Raw genomic sequence first — 26,936 nt, forward strand, 5'->3', positions numbered from 1 at the left:
TTTGTAATCTCTTGTCCCATCTTTGCTTCAGATTTCATTGCATCATTCATTAGGAAATTGCCAGCGGCCCATCTAGTCTAGCATCCTGCTCTCACAGAGGCCAATCGTCTAGAGCAGGCTTCCTCAACCTTGGCCCTCCAGATGTTTTGAGACTACAATTCCCATCATCCCTGACCACTGGTCCTGCTAGCTAGGGATCATGGGAGTTGTAGGTGGAAAAACATCTGGAGGGATGAGGTTGAGGAAGCCTGATCTAGAGTGCCTCCCTCTCCTGGTATTTCAGCAACTGGCATTGCTGCCTCCAACTGCGGAGGCAGAGCACAGGCATTCTGGCTAGTAGCCATCAATAGTCCTCTTCTCCATGAATTTGTCCCAATCTCTGTTAATGGCATCTAGTTACAGGTAGGTAGCTGTGTTGGTCTGCCATAGTCAAAACAAAATAAAAAATAAAAAAATTCCTTCCAGTAGCACCTTAGAGGCCAACTAAGTTTGTTCTTGGTATGAGCTTTCATGTGCATGCACACTTCTTCAGATCTTGGCTCCATAAATAATCATAGAGTTGGAAGGGATCCTGAGGCTCATCTAGTCCAACCCCCTACAGTGCAGGAATATGCAGCTGTCAAACCTGCAACCTTGGCATTATCAGCACCACACTAACCAATTTAAATGTCCATCTTGTAATGCAATAAAATTCAAAATGATAACAATTAATTGTACATTTGTTCAAAAACCAAGTGAAAATTTTTAGTTCAATTAATTCAACAAGATTTATGAGTGTGATCCAGTGATACTAACTTTCCAAAGTCTGATAATAATTTACACCTCCAGCACCCCCTGTCACCAACCTGCCTCTTAGTACCAGATATTCCCCACCACCACCACCAGGGAGAGGTACCGCTCATTTTGGGAACCACTGGTCTAGGCCTTCAAAGTACTAGAAGTACCCAAGAAAGGGTTTTACCTGACTTTTGGCCGTCACTAGTGCAGGTCTTGGGCAAAAGGGAATTCAGAACAGATTCTCCAGCGCAAACGCCCCAGGAGTAGTCTTGGAGGCATTAGAGTTGGTGGGCTGGTGATATTTTATTTTTGGCTTCTGAGGTTGCCTTTCTGTTAAAGGCTCATGAATCCAGTAAGCTGCTGCTACGCCAATGCCTTGATTAAAAAAATCTAATCTGCCTTTTTTATCATTGCCCTGGAACTCAGCAACTGTCTCTGGACAATTGCAACGGGAGGAAGTTGATTTGCAAAGGAAATAACCCATTCAGCTCTGGCCACAATGGGAAATAAAACCGATTGTTCCATACTTTATTTTTGCTGCCCGACTGAATGTTCTGGTTTGCCCAGCCTACCCTGTGGTAGAAGAAAAATAAAAACAGCTTGGCTAAGAGACTCTCTCTCTCTCTCTCTCTCTCCCCCCCCCTCTCCCCCTCTCCCTCTCCCCAGCAGAGCATTGTTGGAGCCCTGTTTTCAGTTCTGCAACTTTGCAAATGACGCAGTTGCATTGGGCTGTTAGCATAATGGAGGAATGAAGTAAGAATACGTGGCTGGTAGCCACAAACTCCCAAAACAAAGGCATGGTGGCTGCCAAGCATTATAACAGACTCTCCCCCTCCCCCACCCCGGTTTTGTATCAGGCTTAGGATACTACTTAAGCCAACATACCTGCCACTTTGCACCCTAAATAATGGGGATGGTGAAAGATGATGATGATCATTAAATTTATTGCCCACCCTTCATTAGCAGGGTTTACAACAATTATTATTATTATTATTTTAAATTTAAAACAGATTGCGATCACAGGAATAGGTAGGGTGGGCCTTGAAAACAACCACATCCAAGGCATCAAAAGCCAGAGTAAAGAGGCGTGTCTTAAGCATTTGCCAGAAGCTATATAGCAAAAGTGTCACATGCATCTCTGTGAGGAGGGAGTTCCACAACCTAGGGGCTGCCACAGAGGCCCTTTCCTGAACTGCTGCCATCCCAAAAGGTTGTTAGAACTACCAACAGGGTTCCCTTCTGTCTTAACACCTGGAGGGTCTCTGGTAAAGGCAGCAGTGTTTCAGATATTTGGGACCTGATTCAGTTAAGACTTTGGACTCAGAATTGGACTGGTAGCCATTGCACCTGCTTTAAAGACCAACTCTAGCCGCCAGTAATCTGGCCGCTGCTTTTCTGCAAATCAGTAACTAAAATTCATTGGCCCTGATTCTCTTGTAAGTGCTTTTAAAATGCCTAATTAGTAGTTGTATTTGGCTTGTAGTTTGGAAATGTTGATGCGTGTGGTGGGTTTGTTTCTGTTCCAGACTGATAAGGCCTTAGGGAAGTGATAAGTTAACAAGAGTGTTTCAAAGCAAACTACTTATTTTGAGGAGTGAAATACAGTGGAACATCAGGTTAGGTACCTTCCTCCTTACGAACGCTTCGGGTAACAAGCTCTGCTAACCTGGAAGTAGGTGCTCCTGGTAGCAAACTTTCCCTGGGATGCAAGCGGAAGTTGCGCGCTGGTGGTGTGGCGGCAGCGGGAGGCCCCATTAGCGAAAACGCGTCTCATGTTAAGAACGGTTTCAGGTTAAGAACGGACCTCCGGAAATAATTAAGTTTGTAACTGGAGGTACCACTGTATATACTCAGTTTATACATCTATGTACCTCGGGTTTAAGAACAGTCCTGTTTACAAACGATTTGGTTTACAAACTTTGCAAAACCAGAAGTAGTGTTCCGGTTAGCAAACTTTACCTTGGTCTAAGAACGTAATCTGAATGGTGGAAGGGCACTGGCGGCAGGAGGCCTGATTAGGGAAAGCGCGCCTCAGTTTAAGAACGGATTTGGTTTAAGAACGGACTTCCAGAATAGATTAAGTTCGTAAACCAAGGTACCACTGTATATGTCTTCTCTCCTCAAACATAACTCTAAGACGACCAACTTCTGTAGTCTTGAAGGGCTGCAATATTTTCCCAGTGCAGGGGCCAGAATCATGTGTTTTAAATGCCTATCTTTATAGAGAAAAGCTAGGCCTCCGATTGTGGGCAGAGCACAGCCATGGAGAGCCCTCTCCTCCATGAATTTGTCTAATCCTCTTTTAAAGCTATCTAGGTTGGTGGTTGTCACTGCTTCCCATGGGAGTGAGTTCCATTGTTTAACTATGCACTGCTGTCGCAGCAGCCTTATCTTTATCCCGCTTCTTGTGGCAGTTTTAGAAACCTACCGGTAGGTAGGCCGCCCCTCTCCTGCCCAGTCATGCTTGATTGCTGCTCCCTTTCATTTGAATCTTGTCAGGTCACTCTCTCACGCAGAGGAATGCAATTAGGCCTGGTAAGGAGGGAAGCTGTGCAGGAGCCCCCGCCATAGCTGGCCTGGCCCCACCCGCTTGGCAGGAAATGAAGCAGCAGCTTTGAGGGGAAGTCCTGAGCTTCAGACGTGTCCCGTGAAACTGCGCTGCTGTTTAGCTTGCAGTGGGCCTTTTTCTCTCCCCGTGTGCCTGGGCAGGAAGGAGCAGCTCTTCAGCCAAAATTGTGTGTGCACTTTAAAGTGCTCTGTCATTTGGTTTGGACCTCAAGATTTTTCTTCTCTCTCTCTCTCTCTTTTTTTTTAAACCCAGCCCATTTGTGGCCTGAGCATCCCTTCTCCATGCTGCAAATACATGGGCACTAGGAGACTCCCTCTGGCCAGTCTCCAGAACTCAGAGGAAACTGGTGACTAAATGCTTCCTCTGAATGATGTCGTCTCCTGGACCTTTCCAGCTTCCAGCCCCTTCCATAATTTTATCCTGAAATATTTCTTTCTGTGGCTCTTACAGGAGCTTCAGTGAAGTGGACGAATGTTGGTTGTATCTGGTTTGTTACGTGAAATTGTGGAGATTAGATGTTAATTAGCCAGCTTTGCCCCTCAGATAGTGGTAGGTTTCACCTTAAGGTTTACCTATCCTTTGGAGGTATGAGAGGAGCAGACTAACAATGCCAGTGTTTGTAATTTCCTAAAGGTTTTTGCTAGTACAAGCTGAACTGTTCTCTGAACATCTGCGGGAATACGTTCCTGAGAAACAGCAGCAAATGGAAACTGAAATTACAGGCATGACACAAGGTTTTCCTTGCTTTGAAACAGCTTGTGTTTCCTCTTGAGTTTTGCAACCTTGCATGGCTCCAGATTACCTCAAATTCAAGATGGTAGCCCTAGGGTAGATATAAAGGACAGGCCTGTACCTGTGTGTGTTGATATAGGCAAGCACGCGCACACACGCACACACACACACGCACACACCTGTTACAAGTTCTTTCTTCATCTTTGCTAAGACTAGGCAATTTTATAGAAGAATTCTGTCCCAGACTGTGCCTCTTACAACTCCTCCTCACGCCTTCCAAGCTCAGGTTAATTCATGGTGACATAACTTTAAAAAAACACAAACCGGTGTAGTTAGGTAAGTGAGTACACTGAGTTCATTCTTATTTATTTCATGAAATTTATATAGTACTTGACCAAAAAATCCCTCAAAACTCAGTTTGGTTTACCAAAAGAATAAAGCAACAGTTTAAAAAAGCTTAAAATAAATTCAAACCTTCAGAACATAATCAAAATCTATGATAAGCTAAAAACCAGGTTAAAAGTAGATGTCAACATTTTACGTGTCTGGATAGGCATGCCTGAACAGAAATGTTTCCAGCAGGTGCCAAAAAGAATAGGATGAAGAAACGCCTGATGTCAATAGGCAGGGAGTTCCAAAGTGTGGATGTTGCTGCTCTAAAAATAGGTGCTTTGTTACTGCATGGTGAGCTAAATGATCCAGCAGGCTCTTAGGTTCTCATGGTCGGTGTCTTCATACAAGGCAGTTTCCAGAGTTCCTGATGTCTGAGGTAGTAATTCCAAATACATTACGGCCACTGGTGACTAGCTTGGGGGTCAGTTCCTTGTGCTATGAAGATCCTAATTATAATTGATGGGATTTCAGTGGGACTCATGAAAGATGCCAACATTTAAAGCCCTAAATGGTCCCAGCCCTCTATACCTGAAGAAGTGCCTCTACCCCTGTCATTCAGCCCAGACACTGAGGTCCAGCTCCAAGGGTTTTCTGGCGGTTCCCTGACTGCGAGAAGTGAGGTTACAGGGAACCAGGCAGAGGGCCTTCTCAGTAGTCGCAGCTGCCCTGTGGACCGCTCTCCCATCAGATGTCAAGGAGATACAACCTTTAGAAGACATCTGAAGGCAGCCTTGTATAGCGAAGTTTTTAATGTTTTATTATGTTTCTGTATATGCTGGAAGTCTCTCAGAGGAGCTGGGGCAACTCAGTCAGATGGGCGGGGTACAAATAATAAAATTATTACTATTATTACCTCTCCATGGGCCAACTCTGTTGATTTCTCTCCTTCTGCTTCTCTTATTGGCACCCACAATCTTCCCACCGGAGCTGGCCTCAGTCACCTTTCCTCTTCTAATGTGAGGCTGCTTCTGGCTTCTACAAATACTGAATTTGTATGGCTATTTAATTCCCCCCCTTATTACGGTCGGAGACCAGCTTGTGAAACACAAATAGAACTACAATCCCAAAAGCAAAACAAACATTTAAAACAATATATAACAATGGATTTTTTTAAAATAAGAATTTATTGGATTTTAATAGAAAACATACACAAAATACGAATACAAAAACTACAAAACAAAATACACACAAACAAAACACTTATTTATCCATCCTTATCCTTTTTTATAATCCTAAATTTGGGACTTCCTCATGTCCTCTCTTCTGCATTCATTTTTGTAATCTTCTTTAGTAACTTTGTAACCTTGTAAAATCTTCTTTCTTACACCTAATCTTAATCTTACAATTATAATCAACATATCTTAAATCTTATTCTCATCAAACAACACATCAAATTCCACATCTCAACTTCTTTTATCCTCTCTTAACTTAACTTTGTAATACTGTAGCCTATATTCCTTCTGATTCCAATTTCAAATATTAAAAAAAAATCACATCTTATCAAATACCTAAATGTTTCTTCCAGTCTCATACACCGTTTTCCCTCTGGTTTCGGAGTTCCGTGGTCAGCCTTTATAATATCCCCTTTAAATATCTATCCTTTACCCCACCCCCCTCCTGTCCATCGCAACCCTTCCCATTACCTTTCCCATCCCCCACAAGTCCCCCCCAAAAGTTCACCCTTTCCAGCTTCTTCTTCTGTTATTTCCTTCATGCTCAGTTTTAAACTTAGTATTCTTCGTCTCCTCCAGATTGTAGCTTTCTTCTTGGTAAGTAGTTGCTCTGGCATCGTCATAAAGTATCTCTCCTCCACTCTCAGCTACATATTGCATTTCCCATGGTTGTTGTTCTTGGGCCCTTAGGCTCTCACCCCAGGGGTTCACTGTACTGTCCAGACTGTGGGCTCCTGGTCTCTCACAGTGGATTTTAAATTTTAAAATGTGGTAGGCATATAAACACATAAAAACTTTTAAGATAGACTACCATAGAGAAATGACCCAGAGTCGCCCGTGGATCTGAGTTTGGGAATTTTCTTAACAAACTAGTTTGAATCGGGGGATGGTCTGCGCCTACAGATCTGAACGCAGAATCTGGCGACCGTGATCTTTGCCTAACAGAAGATCGAATTTTTGCTTTACTGGGAGGTCAGCAAGCCTCACCAGCAGGGGGTCAATGGTTTCTCTACGTGCCTCGTCGTAAAAGGGACATCTAAAAAATAAGAATTTGTATGGCTATATGGAATAAAACTGTCCTATTGTGCTGGGGTAGGGGCTCTTATGGCTTCTCCTGAAGCAACACAGCCTCCTGAACCGCTGTTAGCCTTTTAGCGGGGAAACTGAAAGAGAGGCCTGTAGGTGTGAGTGTGGCTGCCCCCATCCAGATGGAAAGGCTGCCTTGAGAACAGTGTGTCATTTTAGCCCTTTGGATCAGGCCATTTTCCTCCCACCTCACATAACAGTCACCCTCCAACCATAATCCTGACGCAGTGATGGGCATTTTCTTTCATCCTGAATGCCAGAAGAAGCCTTTTTTCCTTCTGTGTCTTGTTCCGAATGACCTCCCCCCACAAGTCAGAAATGTAGAACAAACTACAGAATGATGCACTGCAGACTTGTGAGGAGTTTCATTAAAGGTCCAAAGTGTGGATCGAGAGAGGAAGGTCATGGAATCATAGCATTGGAAGGGACACCACAGCTCATCTAGCCCAATCCCCTACAATGCAGGAATCACAGCTAAATAATATTGGACTAAAGATATTCAGATTTAGTTGGGACACTTGCTTAGGGTGAAGTTCTCGTCAGCCCCACCAGATGATCTTCTAAGGAAGCCTGCAAGAGGATCGAGCCTCTACCTGGGGCAGCAGCCTCATAGTGCCAAGCAGGTTAAATCTGAAACAAGGACCGCAGCTGTCATTGAGCCTAAGCTGAGGCAGCATGCTTGCAGAGCGCCACCCCCCACCTGCCGCCTTACCTGGTCTTTGCCAGCAGTACTGCTGCTGCCACCAGTGGAACTTTGTTCAACGGGGCAGGGCTGGCAGGTGGCACCAGGTGCCCTAAGACAGTTGCTGCTCTGAATTCTACTTTGGTCCGAGAGTCCCTAGTCCAGTTATGCATTATTCCTAGTAAGTAGGTCATGGAAATAATTCCATTTCCGCCACCACACCAACTTGATTCCTGATTGCCTTCAGTACTAATGAAGGTTGATTGCCTGATAGTCCTGATTGCCTACAGTACTAATGATGTGCCTTATCATTAGTACTGTACTATGACTGGTTCAATAAAGTAAAACTCAAGTTGCAGAAATTGTGCTGTTCCTCACCATGTGGCAGCTGCAATCCTTTTAACTGTTCTGTTGGTTCCAAGGGCCAATCTACACTGGAGGTTAAAAAGCCATGGTTTGGCATGTTCATTCAGCTATAAGTAGTAGGCTCTAGATCAGTGGTTCCCAAAGTGGGGTGGTAGAGGAGCGGTAGGATTAAGCTAATCAGTTTTGTTTAATTAAATAAACTCAATACTTTCAACTGGATTGTGAATAAATGTGCAATTTATTGTTACTGATTTGAATTTTATTGTGTTGTTATTTTTCTTAGTGGGTGGTGCAAAGCGGCATTCTGAATAACAGCATCTGAATGCCACTCACTACTAACAACCCGACGGGTTAGCAAACTTAGATCAAATTGTCTGATACCAGGGGCAGTGCAAAAGAAAATGCTGTCTCTCAGGTTACCACTGGTACAACCTTACTTGACGGAACCATGAGGACAAACCGAAACAACACTATGTTACCCTTTTAGAGGAAGGGTGAGATAAAAATGGAGCAGCTTTTATTACTGCATGTGTGTGAACCTGAAGATAATGGAAATTCCCCAACTGAGGCAGGAGTCCAACTTTTGGATATTGTATGACTAATGTCTATTTTGAGACTTGGCTTACTTAATTAGCACCTCAGAGATAGGCCAAGTTCCAGTCAGTCTCTGCTTTGGAATTCCATTCTTCACTATGAATGAAACAATTATATGGCATTTGAATTTTACTGAAAGCAATGGTCAGGGATGTAAAATGACCTGGAGGGGGAAAGTCCAAGCTAGGTTTTGAGGGATTTTCTTATCTTTTTAGGAGAGTGGTTTGCTTTCACCTTGGACAGCTAGGTGCAATGTTTTCTTTAGAGTGATTGCTGTTTGTTTCCTTGAGGGTTGTTTTTGTCTTTTGCAAGGGGGGGGGGTAACTATCCCTCTCAAGTGAGAAGGTAGCTTTGACCCTGCCAACTTGGTATCACAGAATTCCTGATTTCTCAAGATGGTCCCTTTCAGTCAGGCCTAGCAAATATTAAGGGAACACACTGATACGGTGGGATGGGAGGTTTTTTTAAAAAAATATAATATTGATGTGTCTTCTGCTAAAATGGGGAGTATGTGAAAGCAATGCTGTAGCAAAGAGCTCATACAAATGCACATTTATTTATTTATTTATTTATTTATTTATTTATTTATTTATTTATTTATTTATTTATTTTGCCCTGCTTTCTTTTATCTGTCATAGAATCCAGAGTGGCACACATGAAGATGGTCTCCCACCCAGGCACTGACCTGACCCAAAACCTGCTTAGCTTTAGCAAAGTGATGGCCCCATGTGCCTTGAACATGTGCTGCCAAGAACTTGTGATTTTTATTTTTATTTTGCTGAAGGGGAGCATATCCTATGTTCTTTATTAACTGTGTGGGTGTGTCTGAGTGATTCTATCACCAGCTCTAAGACCAATTAATCTCTAATTAAAACAGTCGTTCTTCTGGAAATACTCTTTTTGAAATCTTCCCTACCAAAAGAATCTGAAGGTTATACTTGGTAGTATAAGGGTAGTTTAAGAAATGCAGGTCACCCCTAGTCCTCTTGAAAACTGTGGTATGTGGAACATTCTGGGCTATTCAGGGCAATAACAAGTGAAGTTAATGAGAGGTGATGCTAGATTTTCCATTTTCACTTTGTCAGGTGATCCTGGGAAAAATGGGCCTGCATGCCAAGATGACACTCCTTAGCTTTTCTCCAGCCATAATTTATTTTAATTATTTCTTAACTGTTGTTCAAAACAAAATCTCCCCACAGCGACTCGCAGCACGTAAAAAGCAATTTTAAAACTATATAAAATATAATGCAGTGCCCTCACCACAGCAGTGGTGTACTACGAAGCTTCTGTGTAATCATAGCTGGGTGTTCCAAAACAGAGCTAGCAAATGGACACCACTTCACATCACTCAAATGAATGTTTTTTAAAGCCTGCCTTGCACTGCTACAGCAAGGGGAGTGGTGAGGGTGCTGGGTGGGTGATGCTCCTTAGAAGAGAGAGGGGAGCCTGTGCAGTGTAATGGCTAAGAATGCTTGGATAGGACATGGGAGACCAGGGTTCAAATCCCCACTTTGCCATGAAGTTCACTGGGTGACCTTGGGCCAGTCATTTGCTCTCAGACTAACCCACCTCACAGGGTTTTTGTGAGGATAAAATAGTGTGTGTGTGTGTGCACCCCCTTGTGCTCCTTGGAGGAAAGGTGGGATATAAATGCAATAGATAATAACTAAATAAACTCAAGCATAGCCTATGAGAGTTAAAACAGCTACCAGATCTTTGCTGCTACTACTGTGTGTTGCTTTGGGCCATCCTGTTTCCCTTATAATGGTTTGCCCCTATGAAGACCCCTTTGCTGACAAATTCCTATTGTGAGAAGGATGGTGTCTGGGTGCCCACATCTGAGGAGGAAGAATATTTCAAGAGGACTAGGGGTGACCTGCATTTCTTAAACTACCCTTATACTACTTAATTACATATTATTACATTTATTCGTTGGGTTTTTTTTTTTACTAAGGTAACTCAAATGGACGTGCACTATATAAGCAAATAAATGTTGACGAGCTGCCCTACGAGCATAGGACAGGGTGAACTGCAAGTACTTGGTTTGCAGCTGAAAATTGTGTTCATAGATGGGCAGTGGTGTAAGGGAGAAGAGAAGGGACCACCCCTTATTTCACAGCAGGGAAGATGACTGTCGTATCCTGCAGTGCTGTTTGCCAGTGTTTATTTGTAATATATTCATATCTCACCTTTCCTCCAGAGAGCTAAAGGTGGCATGCATACTTCTCCTCCTTCCCGTTTTATCTTCACAGCAACCTTGTGAGGTAGACTAGACTGAGAGAGGCAGCAACTGGCTCAAGGTCACAACCAGGAAGCTTCATGACCAAGTGGGGATTTGAACCCTGGTTCCTCCCAGGTCCTAGCCCTCATTTTATCCCTACAACAACCCTGTGAGGTAGGTTAGGCTGAGAGGCAGTGACTTGTGACCAAGGGCCACTTCATGAGTGGGAATTTGAACCCTAATCGTCCACAGGCCATAGCCCAGCACTCTTAACAACTGCACCACAGTGGCTCCCAATGTTCCACACGCATAAATAAATAAATAAATAAATAAGCAAACTTTTTATCAGAGAGGAATCTACAAAATTATCTTAAGCAGAAGGAAGTGGCCGGTTATATGAGCCTGCACAGCTGAGGGAAAGATTCCAGTGTCTCTTTAGCCAAAACTTGACCCAAAATAAACCACCAGAACTCTTCCATCAGGTGGGATGCTAATCAAGGGTGTGAGAAAAGAAAACTGCCTTGGTTCAGCAGCTATAATGCATACGTTGGTCAAAAATGCATTTCTCTTCAGTTGTGATTCCTGCACTGCAAGGGGGTTGGACTAGATGACCCATGGGGTCCCTTTAAATTCTGTGGGGGTTGTCATGAAGAACAGTTACACTTCAGAATTCACTACACCATTGTAGAGATCACTATCCATGTGAAAGGTGGTTTTGAGGAACTAGTTTGACAGGTCCATACGAGTTCTGCCTGCCTGCCTGCTACTCTCCCACACTCATATAAATCACGCCTGCCAATCCCTCAAACGTATGAGAGGGCTGGATTCCCTATTTTAATTTCTTTCTTGCTTTTCTGTCCCACCTCTTCCTCAAAGAAGCTCAAGGTGGCATAGATGGTTTTCCCCATTTTTTTTATGATTTTGCCCCAAAGTTGTTGAGCTTTTTGAAGTCGCTGAGGTTTTCCTTTGGGATTTTACCCCAGGAAATAAACTTCCGCAGGGCCGGATTAAGCCAACTGGCGGGCCGGATTAGGCCCCCGAATCGGGCTTTGGACATGCCAGACTTAGACCATATTGGATTGTGTAAAATATAACAGAAGGTGTTGTCGCTCCCCCCCCCCATGCGCTTGCTTCTTACAAGAGGATTTTAGGGTCTCTTAACACCATCAGTTGAAAAACAGGCCCTCTTCAAGTTGATGAGGCAGTTGCATTTTTCTTGGTTTTCTTGCAGTCCTATGAATTCTTGGCCTGAATGCTGTTAGCTCTAATGTGCCTTACTCCTAAGAAGAAACAGGCTGTTAGCATCTATAAACATACCATAACTTGAATGATTATGTGTGCCTTTCTTAACGCACTTAGAGTTTTGTGCTTTAAGACAGCAGCATTTTATAAGGCTTTCTTGTCATTTTCCTCGTCCCCCCAATATTTGTCAGACTTTGAAGAGCTGGCATCACTGGATCAAGTTCATAAGTTTTGTTGAATCAGTTAAACTAAACAGTTTAAATAGGATTTTAAATAATTGTGCAATTCATTGTTACTGTTTTGAATTTTACTGTGTTGTTAATGGTCCGTGCAAGACGCCATTTCGAATAATGTTTCTTATAGGGTAGGGGCCACTGGGGGTGAGCTTATAGAACGGGGGTGGGGTGGGGGTTGGAAATAGTGTTTCTGGAGTAGGGGTTGCCAGGTGTCCACTATTTGAGTGGACAGTCCACTTGTTTCACATTATGTTCACTATTTTTTATTTTTTATTACAAAATAGTGGATTTTTTTATTCAAAAGCTTTATGATGAAATTGTATTTTAATACGTGTTAAAATGTTTGTAAGAAAATATATAATTTACCGGTAATTTAATTTAACCCCCTCCCCCCGCTTGTCCCCTATTTTTTGGAAGCAGACCTGGCAACCCTATTCTGGAGCAAGGGGGGAAGCAAAAATTAAAATGTTTGTTTTTGCTTTTAAAATCTTCACCGCTGGATATTAATGTGGGGTTTCACTAGTAAGCACTTTCTTTCCCTCCTTTGTTGAACTTTCCCCTGTTTTTATGCCACTGGGTGTTCCTGGAGATACGTTAATACCTTTCCTAGGCCACATTTGACCCCAAATACAACCACCTGTAACTTTTGCATAAAAATTACCTTTCTCTGTCGGGATAACCAGTTTCTGGGATAACCAGAAATCCTGGAGAGCCTGCTCCCACTGGTTATGATGGGTCCGCTGGTTATGAAGTTTTCCTGAAGGTCGTGAGGAGTTTTCGGGCGTTGCAAAGGTTTTGAAGAGGATAGGATAGGATAGGATAGGCAGCAAGAAATATAGCAGAAGGTGCGGCCGAAGGCAGGAAAGAGGCCAAATAAAAAAGAGACTGCAGTCTGTTGTTGGGGTGTGCTCTCCCAACTACAGTGGTGCCCGCTAGACGAATGCCTCGCTAGACGAAAAACTCGCTCGACGAAAGCATAGCAGAAGGCAGCCCCGCAAGACGAAAAAGTCTATGGGGCTGCTTCGCAAGACGAAATTTTTTCGTCTAGCGAAAGCGCGGCTTGCATTGCCGCTTCGCTAGACGAAAAACCCGCTAGATGAAAATTTTCGCAGGACGAATTATTTTCGTCTAGCGGGGCACCACTGTACTCTCTGTGCGTGTTCTTTCTCTCTCGTTTCTCGTCGTTTCTAATCATTTCTAGTCGTTTCTGGTCGTTTCTAGTCACTGCTAACAGAGAGCAGGGGCCATTTATTGATAAACTGAACAACGTCATCATGCAAGCATAAACCAATCAGAGCATTGCAATAGTCAGTGTTTTCGGGCGGGAAACAAGCTTTACGACCGTTACCAGGAGGCTTCCTGGCGCGCTTTCTAGCAGGCGCAGAGGGATCCAGGCAGCAATCACCAGCCGGATCCTTTTTCCTCCGTGCAGCAGCGCGGAAGGTTTTGTGAAGCGGCAAAAGCGCGGGAAATCCCAAAACATATTCCCACATTTCTCTTTGATTTTCCCAAACAGGTTGTGAAAACAATAGGCCTGAGAGAGGTTTGGTTCTTTGGACTCCAGTACCAGGATACCAAGGGCTTCTCTACATGGCTGAAACTCAACAAAAAGGTACTTACTGATGTGGGCATATGTCATCCTACGTTTTATTGTCTGCATTTTAATAGATTTCTTTTTTATATTGTTTTAATTATATTAGAGCTTAATGACTTTTTAAACTGCCTATACTGTATAAGCAGCTTTTGGGCTGCACATTTCTCCTCCGCGGCTGCCACCATCAGCAGCAGAGGGGCGGTGGGGGGAACGTTCCTCCTTCCTCCCCGCCCCTTTGCCGCTGGCTTTAAAGCCACCCTGATGCTGTGCACGGTGCTAGCGGTTCTCCCCCCCCCACTTGATTTAAAGCCAGCTGGGGAGAAGTGACGGACCATAGCGTCCTCCCCTTTTCCCTAGCTGGCTTTAAAGCAGGGGGGAGAGCCACCCTGATGCTGTGCGTGGCGCTAGTGGCGCAGCGTCGGCAGCAGAGGAGAAAGGAGCCCTTTTGGGCCACTGTTACCACCCCCCGCCGCCTCTCGTCGTGTTCAGCGAGAGTCGGGCAATGGCGGCGGGACCAGTGGCTCAAAAAGAGCTCTTTCGGGCCAATGGTCCGGCCCCTGCCCCTGCCCCTGCCCCTGCTCCATAAGACGCACAGACATTTCCCCTTAATTTTTAGGAGGGGAAAAGTGTGTCTTACGGAGCGAAAAATATGGTACCTATTTGCTTGCTGCCTCACCCACAAAAAGACAGGGTCCCACTGTCTCACCCCGGACGCCGGAGGCTGAGATAGCCGGGAGGCGGGGGTGGGGAAATCCTACGAATCCTACACCCACTTTTTTGAGCAGCGGCAGTTTCTTTTCTTTTTTCTTTTTTAGTGTTTCTTTTTTTTTTTTTTAAAGATTTTATTATTTTTCCATATGCATATATAAAGAAAACTAAACATACACCAATACACTAAAAATACAAAATACAATAAACAATAAACAAATCAAACAATAACACAATAAACATAAGAAAAACACATACAAACCTGTCTAAACACTAATCTTTATCTCATTCTTATTTTATCTTCTAAGCATAGGTGGGACTTCCCCCACCCCCTCCACTGCATTGTTATTCCAATATACTTTAGGTAGCTATATATCTACTTTCATAACTATTAACCATCTTATTTGTCCTTAGATTCCTTTACTAAAAACATAGTTCTTAATCCATTCTCCAAATCTTCAGACATTCTTATTTATATCTTATATTATAAAATTCTTACCAGATCTTCAACTTGAATTTATCTAGCTAAAGCCTGTTCGATAGCTAATTCTGCTCAGATATTCAGTTTTACACCATTAACTAAATAATCCTTAAATTTCTTCCAATCCTTCGACACCTTCTCCTCCCTCTGGTCTCGGATTCTCGCGGTCAGTTCAGCAAGCTCCATAAAGTCCATTAACTTCATCTGCCATTCTTCCACCGTTGGAATCTCTTCACCCTTCCAATTTCTTGCCAGTAAAATTCTAGCTGCTGTTGTGGCATACATAAAAAATACTCTGTCTCGACTGGGTATCTGTTCGTTGGTCATGCTCAAAAGGAAAGCCTCTGGTTTCTTACTAAAGGTAATTTTCATTACCTTTTTGAGTTCATTGTAAATCTTATCCCAGAAGGCTTTGACCCTTGGGCATGTCCACCACATATGATAAAAGGTACCTTCCACTGATTTGCACTTCCAACACAAATTGGTCATTGACGGGTTCATCTTAGCAATCTTAACTGGTGTTAAGTACCATCTATACAACATTTTCATAATATTTTCTCTTAAGTTATTACAAGCTGTAAATTTGATACCTTCCTTCCACAGTCTTTCCCAGTCCTCTAACATGATATTATGTCCCACATCCTTTGCCCAGTCTATCATTGTTGATTTAACCATTTCATCCTTCGTATGCCACTCTAGCAACAAGTTATACATTTTGGAAAGATTTTTTAAGTTCGATTCTATTAGCTCTGTTTCCAGTTTTGATTTTTCGACTTGAAAACCAATCTTCTTGTCTGCTTTAAAAATCTCATAAATTTGATGATATTGCAGCCAGTCGGTGACCTCGCTTTTTACCTGATCATAACCTTTCAATTTAAACGATTCACCTTCTTGCTGCAATATATCTGCATATCTTAACCATCTTGCAGACATATTAGGTCTCTTATAAGCCTTGGCCTCCACCGGTGAGATCCATCTAGGAGTCTTTCTCTCTAACAAGTCTTTATATCTCACCCAAACCTGGTACAAGGGTTTTCTAACAATATGATTTTTAAAAGTCTTGTGGACCTTAGCCTTGTCATACCAAAGATATGCGTGCCAGCCAAACATGTTATCAAAGCCTTCCAAATCTAAAACGTCTGTATTTTCCAATTTAAACCAATCTTTCAACCAGCAAAAGGCCGCCGCTTCGAAATAAATCCTTAAGTCCGGCAGAGCAAAGCCTCCTCTCTCTTTAAAGTCCGTTAAAATCTTAAATTTAATTCTAGGCTTTTTTCCCTGCCATATAAATTTTGATAGGTCCTTTTGCCATGTTTTAAAGCAGTCCAGCTTATCTAAAATTGGAATGGCTTGAAATAAAAACAGCATCCTTGGTAAGACATTCATCTTCACCGCAGCTATTCTGCCCATCAGTGAGAGTTTCAGTCTTGTCCATATCTCTAAGTCCTTTTTTATGTCGGTCCACAGCTTCTCATAATTGTCCTTATACAGGTTCAGGTTTTTTGCAGTGAGATTGATCCCTAGATATTTTACTTTCTTAGCAAAATTGAGGCCAGTAGATTCTTGTAGCTCTTGTATTTGTTCTGTTTTCATATTTTTAATCAACACTTTGGTCTTCTGTTTGTTAAGTTTGAAGCCGGCTACCTGCCCATACTTCTCAATTAATTCCAATGCTTTGGGGACACTACTTTCAGGGTCTTGTAGGGATAACATTAAGTCATCTGCAAAGGCACGTACCTTGTATTCCTTCTCTCCCACCCTTATTCCTTTAATCTGGTTCTCTTTTCGTAACATATTTAGAAGAACCTCCAGGACCGTAATGAATAATAAAGGGGAGATAGGGCACCCTTGTCTTGTTCCTTTTTCCACTCTAATCTCCTCCGATATCACACTGTTGATTATAATTTTTGCTTTTTGTTCTGTGTAAATGGCGTTGATGCCATTCAAAAATCGTTGTCCAACTGCCATTCTTTCCAGATTTTTCTTCATAAATGTCCAAGAAATATTGTCAAAGGCTTTTTCTGCATCTATAAACATCAGTGCTGCATCTATATTTATGTTTTTTTCCAGTTTCTCTAAGATGTCCACGACAATTCTAGTATTGTTATTTAGTTGTCTACCTGGTAAAAAACCTGCTTGATCTTTATGTATATATTCCTTAAGCACTCTTTTTAATCTTGTAGCCATGACATTCGCAAAAATCTTATAGTCCACGTTTAACAAAGAAATTGGACGGTAATTTTTCATATTAGTCTTATCTGTATCTGGTTTCGGAATCAGTGTGATATAGGCCTCTTTCCATGTCTCTGGTGCCCTATCTCCTTCTAGTATTTTATTGCAAACTTCTTTTAAAGGCTGTGATAGCCAATCTTTCAAACATTTGTAGTATTTTGCAGTCAGACCATCTGGTCCTGGGGCCTTTCCTATCTGCATATTATTAATTGCTTCTTCAATCTCTTGTGTCGAAATAGGGTGGTTGAGTATTCTTGATTTATCTTCTGGGACTTTTTGCAATCCATTTTTCTCCAGGAATTGGTCAATCTCTATTTCATCTATCTTCTCCTCCTTGTACAGTTGTTTGTAAAACCTTTGAAAATGCCATCTAATTTCCTCTGGATTCTCCACCATCTTTCCATTTACTACCAAATTGTTGATGATATTTGCTTTTTGTCTTTTCTTTAGTTGCCAAGCTAGTAGTTTTCCACATTTATTTGCTGACTCGAAGGATCTCTGTTTCATCATTTTAATCTTCCATTCGATATCTTGATTTATGATTTTAGCATATTGGGATTGCAAGTATTTTATTTCTTTTTGTATTTTTTGGTTCTTAGGGTGTCCTCTTAGTTCTTTCTCTTTCCCTTGAATTAATTTCAAAAGTCTTTCCGTTTCTGCGTTTTGTTGTCTCTTCTTTTTTGCCTTTTCACTTATCAGGAACCCTCTCATTACTGCCTTGCTTGCATCCCAAACAGTCCTCTTTTCCACCTCCGAATTTAAATTAAATTGGAAATACTCCTTCATCTTTTTTTCTGCCCTTTCTACTAGCTTGGTATCTCTCATCAAGGTATCATCCATTCTCCATCTAAAAGAGTCCTTGGAAATTAGTTTTAGATTTGCTTGTACAGGATTATGGTCTGAATATGTTTTAGGGCCAATTTCTGCTTTACATAATTTCGGTGTCAATTCATTCGATATCCAAATGTAATCTATTCTCGACCATGACTGCTGAGGTTCACTAAAAAAAGTTGCCTCTGTTTCCATAGGGTTTCTTAGCCTCCAAGCATCCACCAAATTTAAATTATCAACCATTTCGAAAAAAGTCTTTGGCAGTTTCCCTTCGTTTGTTAATTTAGTCCTCTGGGATCTATCCATTAATGTGGAAACTGCCCCATTAAAATCTCCAAGGCATATTATTTTGTAGTCCAAATATTCCAACAGCAGATCATGGATCTTTTTATAAAAAATTGACTTACTATCATTGGGTGCATAAAGTCCCAGAATCAGGAATTTTTCGCCTTGTACTTTAATTTCAATTGCAATGTACCTCCCTTCTTCATCTTTAAATAGCTGTCTTGGGCTGTATTTCTCTTTTACGTATATTACCACTCCTCTCTTCTTGACTTTATCCGATGATATAAATTCTTGGCCTAGTTTTTTGTTTTGTAGAATTCTTCTATGTCGTCGAACCACATGGGTCTCCTGTAGACATATTATGTCTAGATTCTTTTTTTCCAAACTATGAAACACTCTGTGTCTCTTTGGTCTCTGGTTTAATCCCCGAACATTCCATGTCATCAATTTTAGAGCCATTTTGAGTCTTTAATCTGATCCTCCTGTAGCTAGGTCTTTCTTATCTTTTTCTGAATCTCTTGGGTCTCCTGTTCCTGGTGGTGGAAGCTCTCCTGGTATCCCTGGAGGTGGAAACACCCCAGGTAGTCGGTACATATACGCTGGGTCCAAAGCAGAGCCCTTGAAATCTTCCAAATGTTTGTCTAGAAACTTTTGCTTATCAGCCGGAGATCTTATCCTGATTCTTTTTTCTTTGAACATAAAAGTCAGTCCTTCTGGAAATTCCCAGCTAAAGGAGATATTCCTTCTTCTTAGCTCAGTTGTTAGGTCGTTGTAGGATGCTCTTTTATCCAGGAAAAATTTGGGGATGTCTTTAAAAAGCACAACTCTGTTCTGCTGTACCACTAGATTGTTCTTGTAGTGCAGGTCCAAGATGTAATCTCTTTGGTATCTGTTGTTCAACACAATAAGACAGTCGCTCACCGTCTTGGAGCTTTTCTTTCCTTTTGTGCCAAATCTGAAGGCCTTCACTATGAGTGCTGAGACGTCTTCTTCTTTCAGATGCCAAAATGTTGAGAATTGAGTTACGATATAGTCCTTTAGGCTTCCTTCCTCCAATTCTGGTAAGGCCCTGAGACGAATGTTTCCTTCCCTCTGTTGTAGTTGCAGAAACGCGAGAGACTCTTCCACACTTCTCTGCCTGGATCCAATTTTTTCTATATTCTCCAGGTCAATATTATCTAACTTCTGCTCCACTGTCCGAATTTTCTCTTTTACTACCTTAATTTCCTCTGTCTCCTTTTTTAAGACAGTTACTTCCTGAGCAACTTTATTAATTTCTTCTCTGTTTTTCCTCACGTTTTGCTCAATTTGACCAATAGATGCTTCAAGTCTTTGAGAGGATTCTTTTATTTCTGCTTGTAGTTTCTCCGTTGCAGAGTTTACTGTTGAATTAACAGAGTTTACTGAGGATTGTGTCTGTTTCACATCCTCAGAAACTTTTTTCAGTCCTTCTGTAATTTCTGCAATACTTGAAGTTAGTTTCTCAATAGCCTGGGCCATTTGTTCTTGTGTAGTTAAAGAAAAGGAGCTCTTTCTTTGTTGTGTTTTAGCTCTTGTGCTTTCTTGCATATCTTGTTCACTTTGCAGCTGCAATCTCAAGGTCACACCAGTTTTAGTAATTGTCCCAGACATTCACAGTAGAAAGCCAACAGTCCCAAAAGTCAACACCAGATGGCCAGCACTTCTATCCAGATAACAAAGAGGCAACAGAGCAAAGCCAAAAGTCCCAGGCAACCCAGGCAGTTTCAACCAGTTCTAACCCTCCAAAAAAATAGGCAAAGATCCTTAAAGTTTAAAGTTCTAAAGTCTCTCAAAAGTCAAGAAGAAATTAATTTCCAACAGTCCAAGGCAACAATAAAATTTTATATAGTGTATCCACCAAGTCCACAATGTTTCCTGGGCTGCAGACAGCCACAAAAAAGTTTATTCAGTCTCTCTCTGGAAACAGTTGCACAAAATAACAATCCAAGGGTAGGAAATGGCAACTAAATTACGCTGCCTGCTTACTGACCCGGAATCCTATCCAGAGGGTGAAGCAGTGTCTTCTTCAGTTACCATTCTCAGTTTTAAGTCTTTATAAACAATTTAAACAACTTTAAAATCACTTTTACGAAGTTCAGCAGAGTTAGCAAAACTTTTTCCCGTTAGCCGCGGCTTAGCGCTCTTGCCGCTACCTCGCTCTATCAGCAGTTCAAAGGGAGCGGGCTTCCTTTTGAAGTTTCTCTGTAAGTTTTCAAGAGTCTTAATTCCAGCAAGAAAAGCAAGTTTACTTACAGAGTCTCTACTGTAGTCCAAGTTAGGAAGTGCCAGATGCTCAGGAAAGGCGAAATCGCTGCTTCGTTCCTCAGGGGCAGCCGACTCTTCAGTCCCGTGTCAGCGCTCCGTTCACCCGTTCTCCCCCCTTACGAGGGTCGATCAGGAGCGGAGATGACACGTCTGGGACCCACGAGTCCGGAGTCCACGGGACGCTCTTCCCGTGGTTTTAAGGGGTCCGTGGCGCAGGCACGGGAACCCCTATAGCCCACCGGGGAACCGGAGCTTCTCAACTCCCGTCCGCCATTACCCGGCACCTAACCGGCACCTAACCTAACACTAAAGAAGAGTAGTATGAGAAACCCCAGCAAAAAAATAAAAAAATAAATCAGGTTGCACCAAGAAATTGCTGCCTTAACTTAACAGGAGTTGCAGTTTCAGGATAAATACCCCTGAACCCTGACTTTATTAGGGAGAAAAGTTCTGGGTATGTTATATTTGTAAAACATGTGCTTTTAATTATTTTCAGTTACAAGTGAATTAGATATAAAAAAGGAGAAAAGAAAAGTAATATCTACAATAACAAGAGCTGGTCAGAGTACAAAGCCATCATATACACAAAAGTGGTTGTTCACTGAATGTACAATAGTTGGATGAAAGTGACGTTCTACAAATGTTCTCATGGGGAACGGTGTCAACCCCAGGGGGAGGTGGGATTATCTAGGGGGCACTGGAGTTGATGATCTAAGACTCCTGCTAAGTGACTTTAAATCAGACATTTGGGAAACTGTTATCACCCAATGCATTAAAAATTTGCTGAACAATTAAGTAGTTACTAAATTTGCCGTCTAAGACATTACTACCAGACTCTGAAAGCTACTGTCGCCGGATCAAGTTAATCATTTTTGTTGAATTAATTAAACTAAGCAGTTTTGATGGGTTCTGATTAATGTGTGGTGAATCATTACTGTTTTGAAACACACTATTGTCTTATTTAAACAACTATTCTGAATAACACTTTTTATGGGGTGGGCACTGGGCTTGAGTCTATGGCCTGTGTGTGTGTGTGTGTGTGTGTGTGTGTGGCCTGAAAAGGTTTGGGAACCACTGATCTAGACCTTGTTACCAATTCTCTGCAGGTAACAGCGCAGGATGTCCGCAAAGAGAGCCCGCTGCTTTTCAAATTCCGTGCCAAATTCTACCCGGAGGATGTGGCAGAGGAGCTGATCCAGGACATAACCCAGCGCCTGTTCTTCCTCCAAGTGAAGGAGGGCATCCTGAACGATGACATCTACTGTCCCCCAGAAACTGCCGTCCTGCTGGCTTCCTATGCTGTCCAGTCCAAATATGGCGACTTCAACAAGGAGGTGCACAACCCTGGTTACCTTACTGGCGACAAACTGCTTCCTCTAAGGTAGGTCAGATTTGACACATGCTTCTAGCCTTATGGGAAGTGTGCTACTTCCTTGTGATTTTCATCGTTCATATTCTTCCAGTGAATCTAAATGGCAGTAAAAAAAAAAGGTGCAGTTTGGTTACTTCCATAAGAGTGACTGGTGATCTCAGTGTAAAGACAATCAGCTGCTAGCCTAAGAGTGACTCAGTCCTGTCTGCTCCCCACAAGATGTTTGTGAGTTGCTCCAGCTAGGGATAGACCTATCTGTCTGTCTGTCTCTGGTCTATGCCTCATTCATGTTGTTACACATAATTGCCTTCTGTAGTCACATTTCTATTTGTGTGGAAACAGAAAATGCTCATTTAAATGAAGGAGAGGGTGACAGATGGCTGTTAGCCACATTTTTTTTATGCTCTTCCTCCAGTTCTAGGCAGCAATGCTTCTGAATACCAGGGGCTGGAAACGACAGGAGGGGTGGGTGTGGTACTTGTGCTTAGGTCCTGCTTTCCCTTGGGGGCATCTGGTTGGCCACTGGACTAGATGGGCCTTTGGCCTGATCTAGCAGGCACCTCTTACGTTCTTAAATCCAGGGGGGGCATAAGAAGAGTCCTGCTGGATCAGTCCAAAGGCCTATTTCAGCCAGTGTACTGTTTACCACAGTCACCAGATGCAAGCAAGACATGACGGCAACTTCTTCTGCTCATGTTCCTTAACAACATATTCAGAGGCACACCACCTCCTACAGTGGAGGCAGGGCACAGGCAAACACTAGTGTACTAGCTGAGCCTTTCTCAGTCATTGGTAAGAGTTCCCCACTCTCACCTCTCTGCCCTAGAGTCTGGGTTTCTCTAATTTGTGCTGCAATGTCGCAGAGCTAAGGAAAAATCAGGGGTCTTGTATTTCCTGCTTGGGTAAAATTCTTTTCCCAAGCCTTGCTGGCAAAAAAACAAGAGAGATTGGGAAATATAGAAGCAGCAGAAAAAAAGATAGCTTAGCACCTTCTCATTCCTACTCCAAAGCTTCCTGCAAGGTTGAAGAAGCACTCCCTCTCCATCCAATCATTGAGCAGGCTTGGGAGGTTCAAGAGAAGGACTCACCTCGCTTGCTCACAAAACTGCCTGTCAGCACTGACTTCAGACTCCCATGGAATAGCAGCACCGTGGGGTTGCCACACTCAAGCACAACAGCCATACTCTCCTCTCCTGTGGTTTCCAGTAGCTGGGATTCAGAAGCATTGCTGCCTCCAACTGTGGAGGCAGAGCATAGCTATCATGGCTAGTAGCCCTCAATAACCTTATTCTTATCCATTAATTTGCCCGATCTTTTAAAGCCATCCAGATTGGTGGCCATTACTGCCTGTTGTGGGAGTGTTTTCCATAGTTTCTCTGTACTGCTTGACGAGAAGCTCTTTCTTTTACCTGTACTGTATCTTCCAACATTCATCTTCATTGGCTGTCTGTGAGTTTTCTCTCTCCACTTTCTCCATGTCATGCATATTTTTATAAACTTGTGTCATGTCGCCTCTTACTTGAAAAATCCCAGACATTGCAACATTTCTTCAAAGGGAAGTTAATCCACCCCCTTGATCATTTTAGTTGCCCTATTCTGAACCCTTTCCTACTCTGCATTATCCTTTTTGAGATGAGGAGACCAAAAGTGTACATGTACACAGTATTCCAAATGTGGGGCTGTCAGATGATTGACAGATGACCAGGCCCCACCAACATGTGCAATTTGGCCCTTATCTCCTAGGGGAGATAAGGATCTGGCCGACTGCCTGCATCCAGTTCCCCACCTTTGTATTAGGTAGAAGCACCAGAGAACAACTCTCAGACTACTGATTGAGCTTAGGGGACTACATTTTCCTCTATACAGTTTGAAAAATAATTTCCCCACAAGTTTCCTTTGCCACAGTTTTACATGTATGGAAGCTGCTTATCTCCTGATGTGTTTTGCTGTTCTTTGCTTCCTAGGGTTTTGGAGCAGCACAAACTTAACAAGGATCAGTGGGAGGAAAGGATCCAGGTGTGGCATGAAGAACATCGAGGAATGCTCAGGTAAGGCTGAAATTATAGCAATACTTGGTTTGCGTTGTATAAGAGCATCTTTTGTTCATAATATAGCTTCATCTTTTAATATTGAAAGTGCCTCACACAAGTCAATGCAGTAATGATTTGACAAAGAATTGCTAACCTGTAGCTCTCCTGTCACCTCCCAATGTTGATTACAAAATCCAACACTTGTAACCCTTGAGACTGTGTTGAGTGGGACTGGGTGGGGCATGACAACCTCTGGAAGGGATGCTGTGGATATAGGCAACTTGCTAACTATGCTTGGAGCCTTGGTTGGAAAAACCCATCATTGTATTTACAGGAGGTCAGAAGTATTGTGTTTTGAACCACTTTTAAACTCTGCTGAGCTTTGCGAAGATTGTATTAAAAATCCATTCTCTTGTGTACTTTTAGAGAAGATGCCATCTTGGAATATCTGAAAATTGCACAAGATCTGGAGATGTATGGTGTGAACTACTTCAGTATTAAGAACAAGAAGGGCTCAGAACTTTGGTTGGGAGTCGATGCCCTTGGACTCAACATTTATGAGCACAATGACAGGTAACAAGACTGCCCTTCAAACTTGCATGGGGACGGGGAGGGGAGAGGGCCATCTGTTGCATCAGGCAAAGGTGCATCTAAGTCCAGCAACCTTCTTCTAGCGTTTGCCAGCTGGCTACTTAGATGTTTTCAGAAAGCTCACACAAAACCATCACAGCAACAGTTCTTTCATGTCAGTCCCCACCTTGTGCAGTTCATATCCTCTTTATCTATGACAGCTAAAAGCTTTTGCTAGATCCATCATAGGGGACTAGATGCCAAGCCTTACTCTCCTAGGGAGAGTCTTTATTTAGATGGGAGTGATAATGCGGTGTGATATTTATATCCCAATCTGATGGGTGGGTGTTTATTTCCCAGAAATTTTATTTGGGATTGTAACCTGAGATTTGGTATGGGAAAGCTTGAATCCATTTATTTATTTATTTATTGTGTTTGTTAGAGCATTTGTACCCCACTCTTTGGCCAGAATGGCTCTGAGAATGGCTTACATGCCATTGATTAAAACAAGGCAGTCACCTCCAACAGACTTACAATCTTTTTTTTTTAATGGCACACAAGGAAAAGGGGATAGGGAGGAAAGAGAGCAGGGTGGAAATCTCCTGTACCAGTTCTTAAGCAATTGTTCCTATAATGACCAGCCTACATAGTGGTAGGAGGAAGTGCTTGTTGAAACTGGGCTTTCAGCAAACCTGATGGAGTGAGCTGCCTTCTTCCTATCTCCCACTGAAGTAGCCTGAGGGAATGGCTGCCCCCAGATAGCAGTTGAGGGGAGAGGAGGCCTGATGGGGCTCGTCTGCGACAAAAGGAGTTGGTGATGAGAGTTGTAGTCCAGCAACATCTGGGCTTTCTTGAGCCTGAGAGATGCTCAGTGATTATGTCTTGCTTTCATACTCCCAGTTCAATTGATCCTTTGAATTTAAGGAAGTATTTTTTTATCAGGTTACATAGGGCACGTGATCCCAGAAAGAAGTGGGAGTTTATTTTCTGTAGTAGTTTACATGCTTGAGTCTTCCTGTGGTGCCCAGTGTGATCCACATCTGGACTGATGCTTCTTTGGGAATTACTGATCCATGCACCACTCCTGACCTCATGTGCCCTATATATTTCCCCTGGGCACTGATTTTAATTAACAAAGTATTAACAAAGCAGGTAACTGCAGGGACCTCCAAACCTTGTGGACCAAACTGGTGCAATCTTCTGTTGGGTGTCCCCTTTCTGCAATGTAACGCAAAATGCAAATCTACCAAAGCATCCAGTCATTGGATTAATAATATTGTGTGTATAGACACCAGTTCCTCAGTGTGCCTTCATAAAGGTAAAGGGATGCCTGACCATTAGGTCCAGTCACGGACGACTCTGGGGTTGTGGTGCTCATCTCGCTTTACTGGCCAAGGGAGCTGGCGTACAGCTTCTGGGTCATGTGGCCACTTCTGGCTAAGCCACTTCTGGCGAACCAGAGCAGCACACAGAAACGCCGTTTACCTTTCCGCCGGAGCGGTACCTATTTATCTACTTGCACTTCGTGCTTTCAAACTGCTAGGTTGGCAGGAGCTGGGGCCGAACAACGGGAGCTCACCCCATTGCGGAGATTCGAACCACCAACCTTCTGATAGGCAAGCCCTAGGCTCTGGTTTAACCCAAATCATGTGGAATGGGTCTGCACTCACCCAATAGCCGGAGTTGCATTTAAGATTGTGTATATTTTCTCCAGGCTCCAAATCCTGTACCCTTTTGAGGCCTGAGATTTAGTATGTTGCTTTGGGCAATTTGGACAAACCACTGTCCAAGCCACTTACATTTCATTCTGTGCAAATCTTACATAAATTCAGTGCATCTGGTTATGTAAATTCTGAGCAACATTACCTCCCTCTTTTAGGGACTTTCTCAACGGTCTCAATGATGGAAAATCATTCGTGCCACATCAGTGTAGTCAGGTTGTTTAACTGCCAAAGTATTCCAATGGGCACAGCTTTTGAAACATTAAATCCTTTCTTTCATCTTTTTCAGGTTAACACCAAAAATCGGATTCCCTTGGAGTGAGATTAGAAACATTTCATTCAATGATAAGAAGTTTGTTATCAAGCCCATTGACAAGAAAGCCCCAGTAAGATTTCATTTGTAGTTTAAAATATTTTAGCTAATAATCTGTTCAAATATTTAATTGAAAATCAGTAATTTGGGGTTCTATTTTGCTCTATCTACATAACAAACAAAAAAACCCAGTTGGTTGTGATGGGAAATCCCTCAGTGACAAAATTAACATTAAGACTTTCACAAACTAGTGACTCCCAGTTTGTTTGTTTTTACTATGCTCAAACTGGCTGGGACTGGTAGTAAAGGTAAAGGTAAAGGTACCCCTGACCATCAGGTCCAGTCGTGTCCGACTCTGGGGTTGCGGCGCTCATCTCGCTCTATAGGCCAAGGGAGCCAGCGTTTGTCCGCAGACAGCTTCCGAGTCATGTGGCCAGCATGAC

At 42.7% G+C, this 26,936-nt stretch overlaps 1 protein-coding gene across 1 annotated transcript in view; it reads left to right on the forward strand.

Moving 5' to 3' along the window:
• Nucleotides 1-26,936, forward strand: part of MSN (moesin) — a 79,256-nt gene that overhangs the window by 42,084 nt on the left and 10,236 nt on the right. Inside the window, exons 3-7 of the mRNA XM_033137370.1 lie at nucleotides 13,587-13,682; nucleotides 21,594-21,868; nucleotides 23,824-23,907; nucleotides 24,316-24,462; nucleotides 26,470-26,566. Coding sequence (XP_032993261.1) covers nucleotides 13,587-13,682; nucleotides 21,594-21,868; nucleotides 23,824-23,907; nucleotides 24,316-24,462; nucleotides 26,470-26,566 — 699 coding nt within the window. The remainder of the gene's footprint in view (nucleotides 1-13,586; nucleotides 13,683-21,593; nucleotides 21,869-23,823; nucleotides 23,908-24,315; nucleotides 24,463-26,469; nucleotides 26,567-26,936) is intronic.

The sequence above is a fragment of the Lacerta agilis genome, chromosome Z, assembly GCF_009819535.1.
Source record: "Lacerta agilis isolate rLacAgi1 chromosome Z, rLacAgi1.pri, whole genome shotgun sequence".
NCBI classification, from domain to species: Eukaryota; Metazoa; Chordata; class Lepidosauria; order Squamata; family Lacertidae; genus Lacerta; species Lacerta agilis.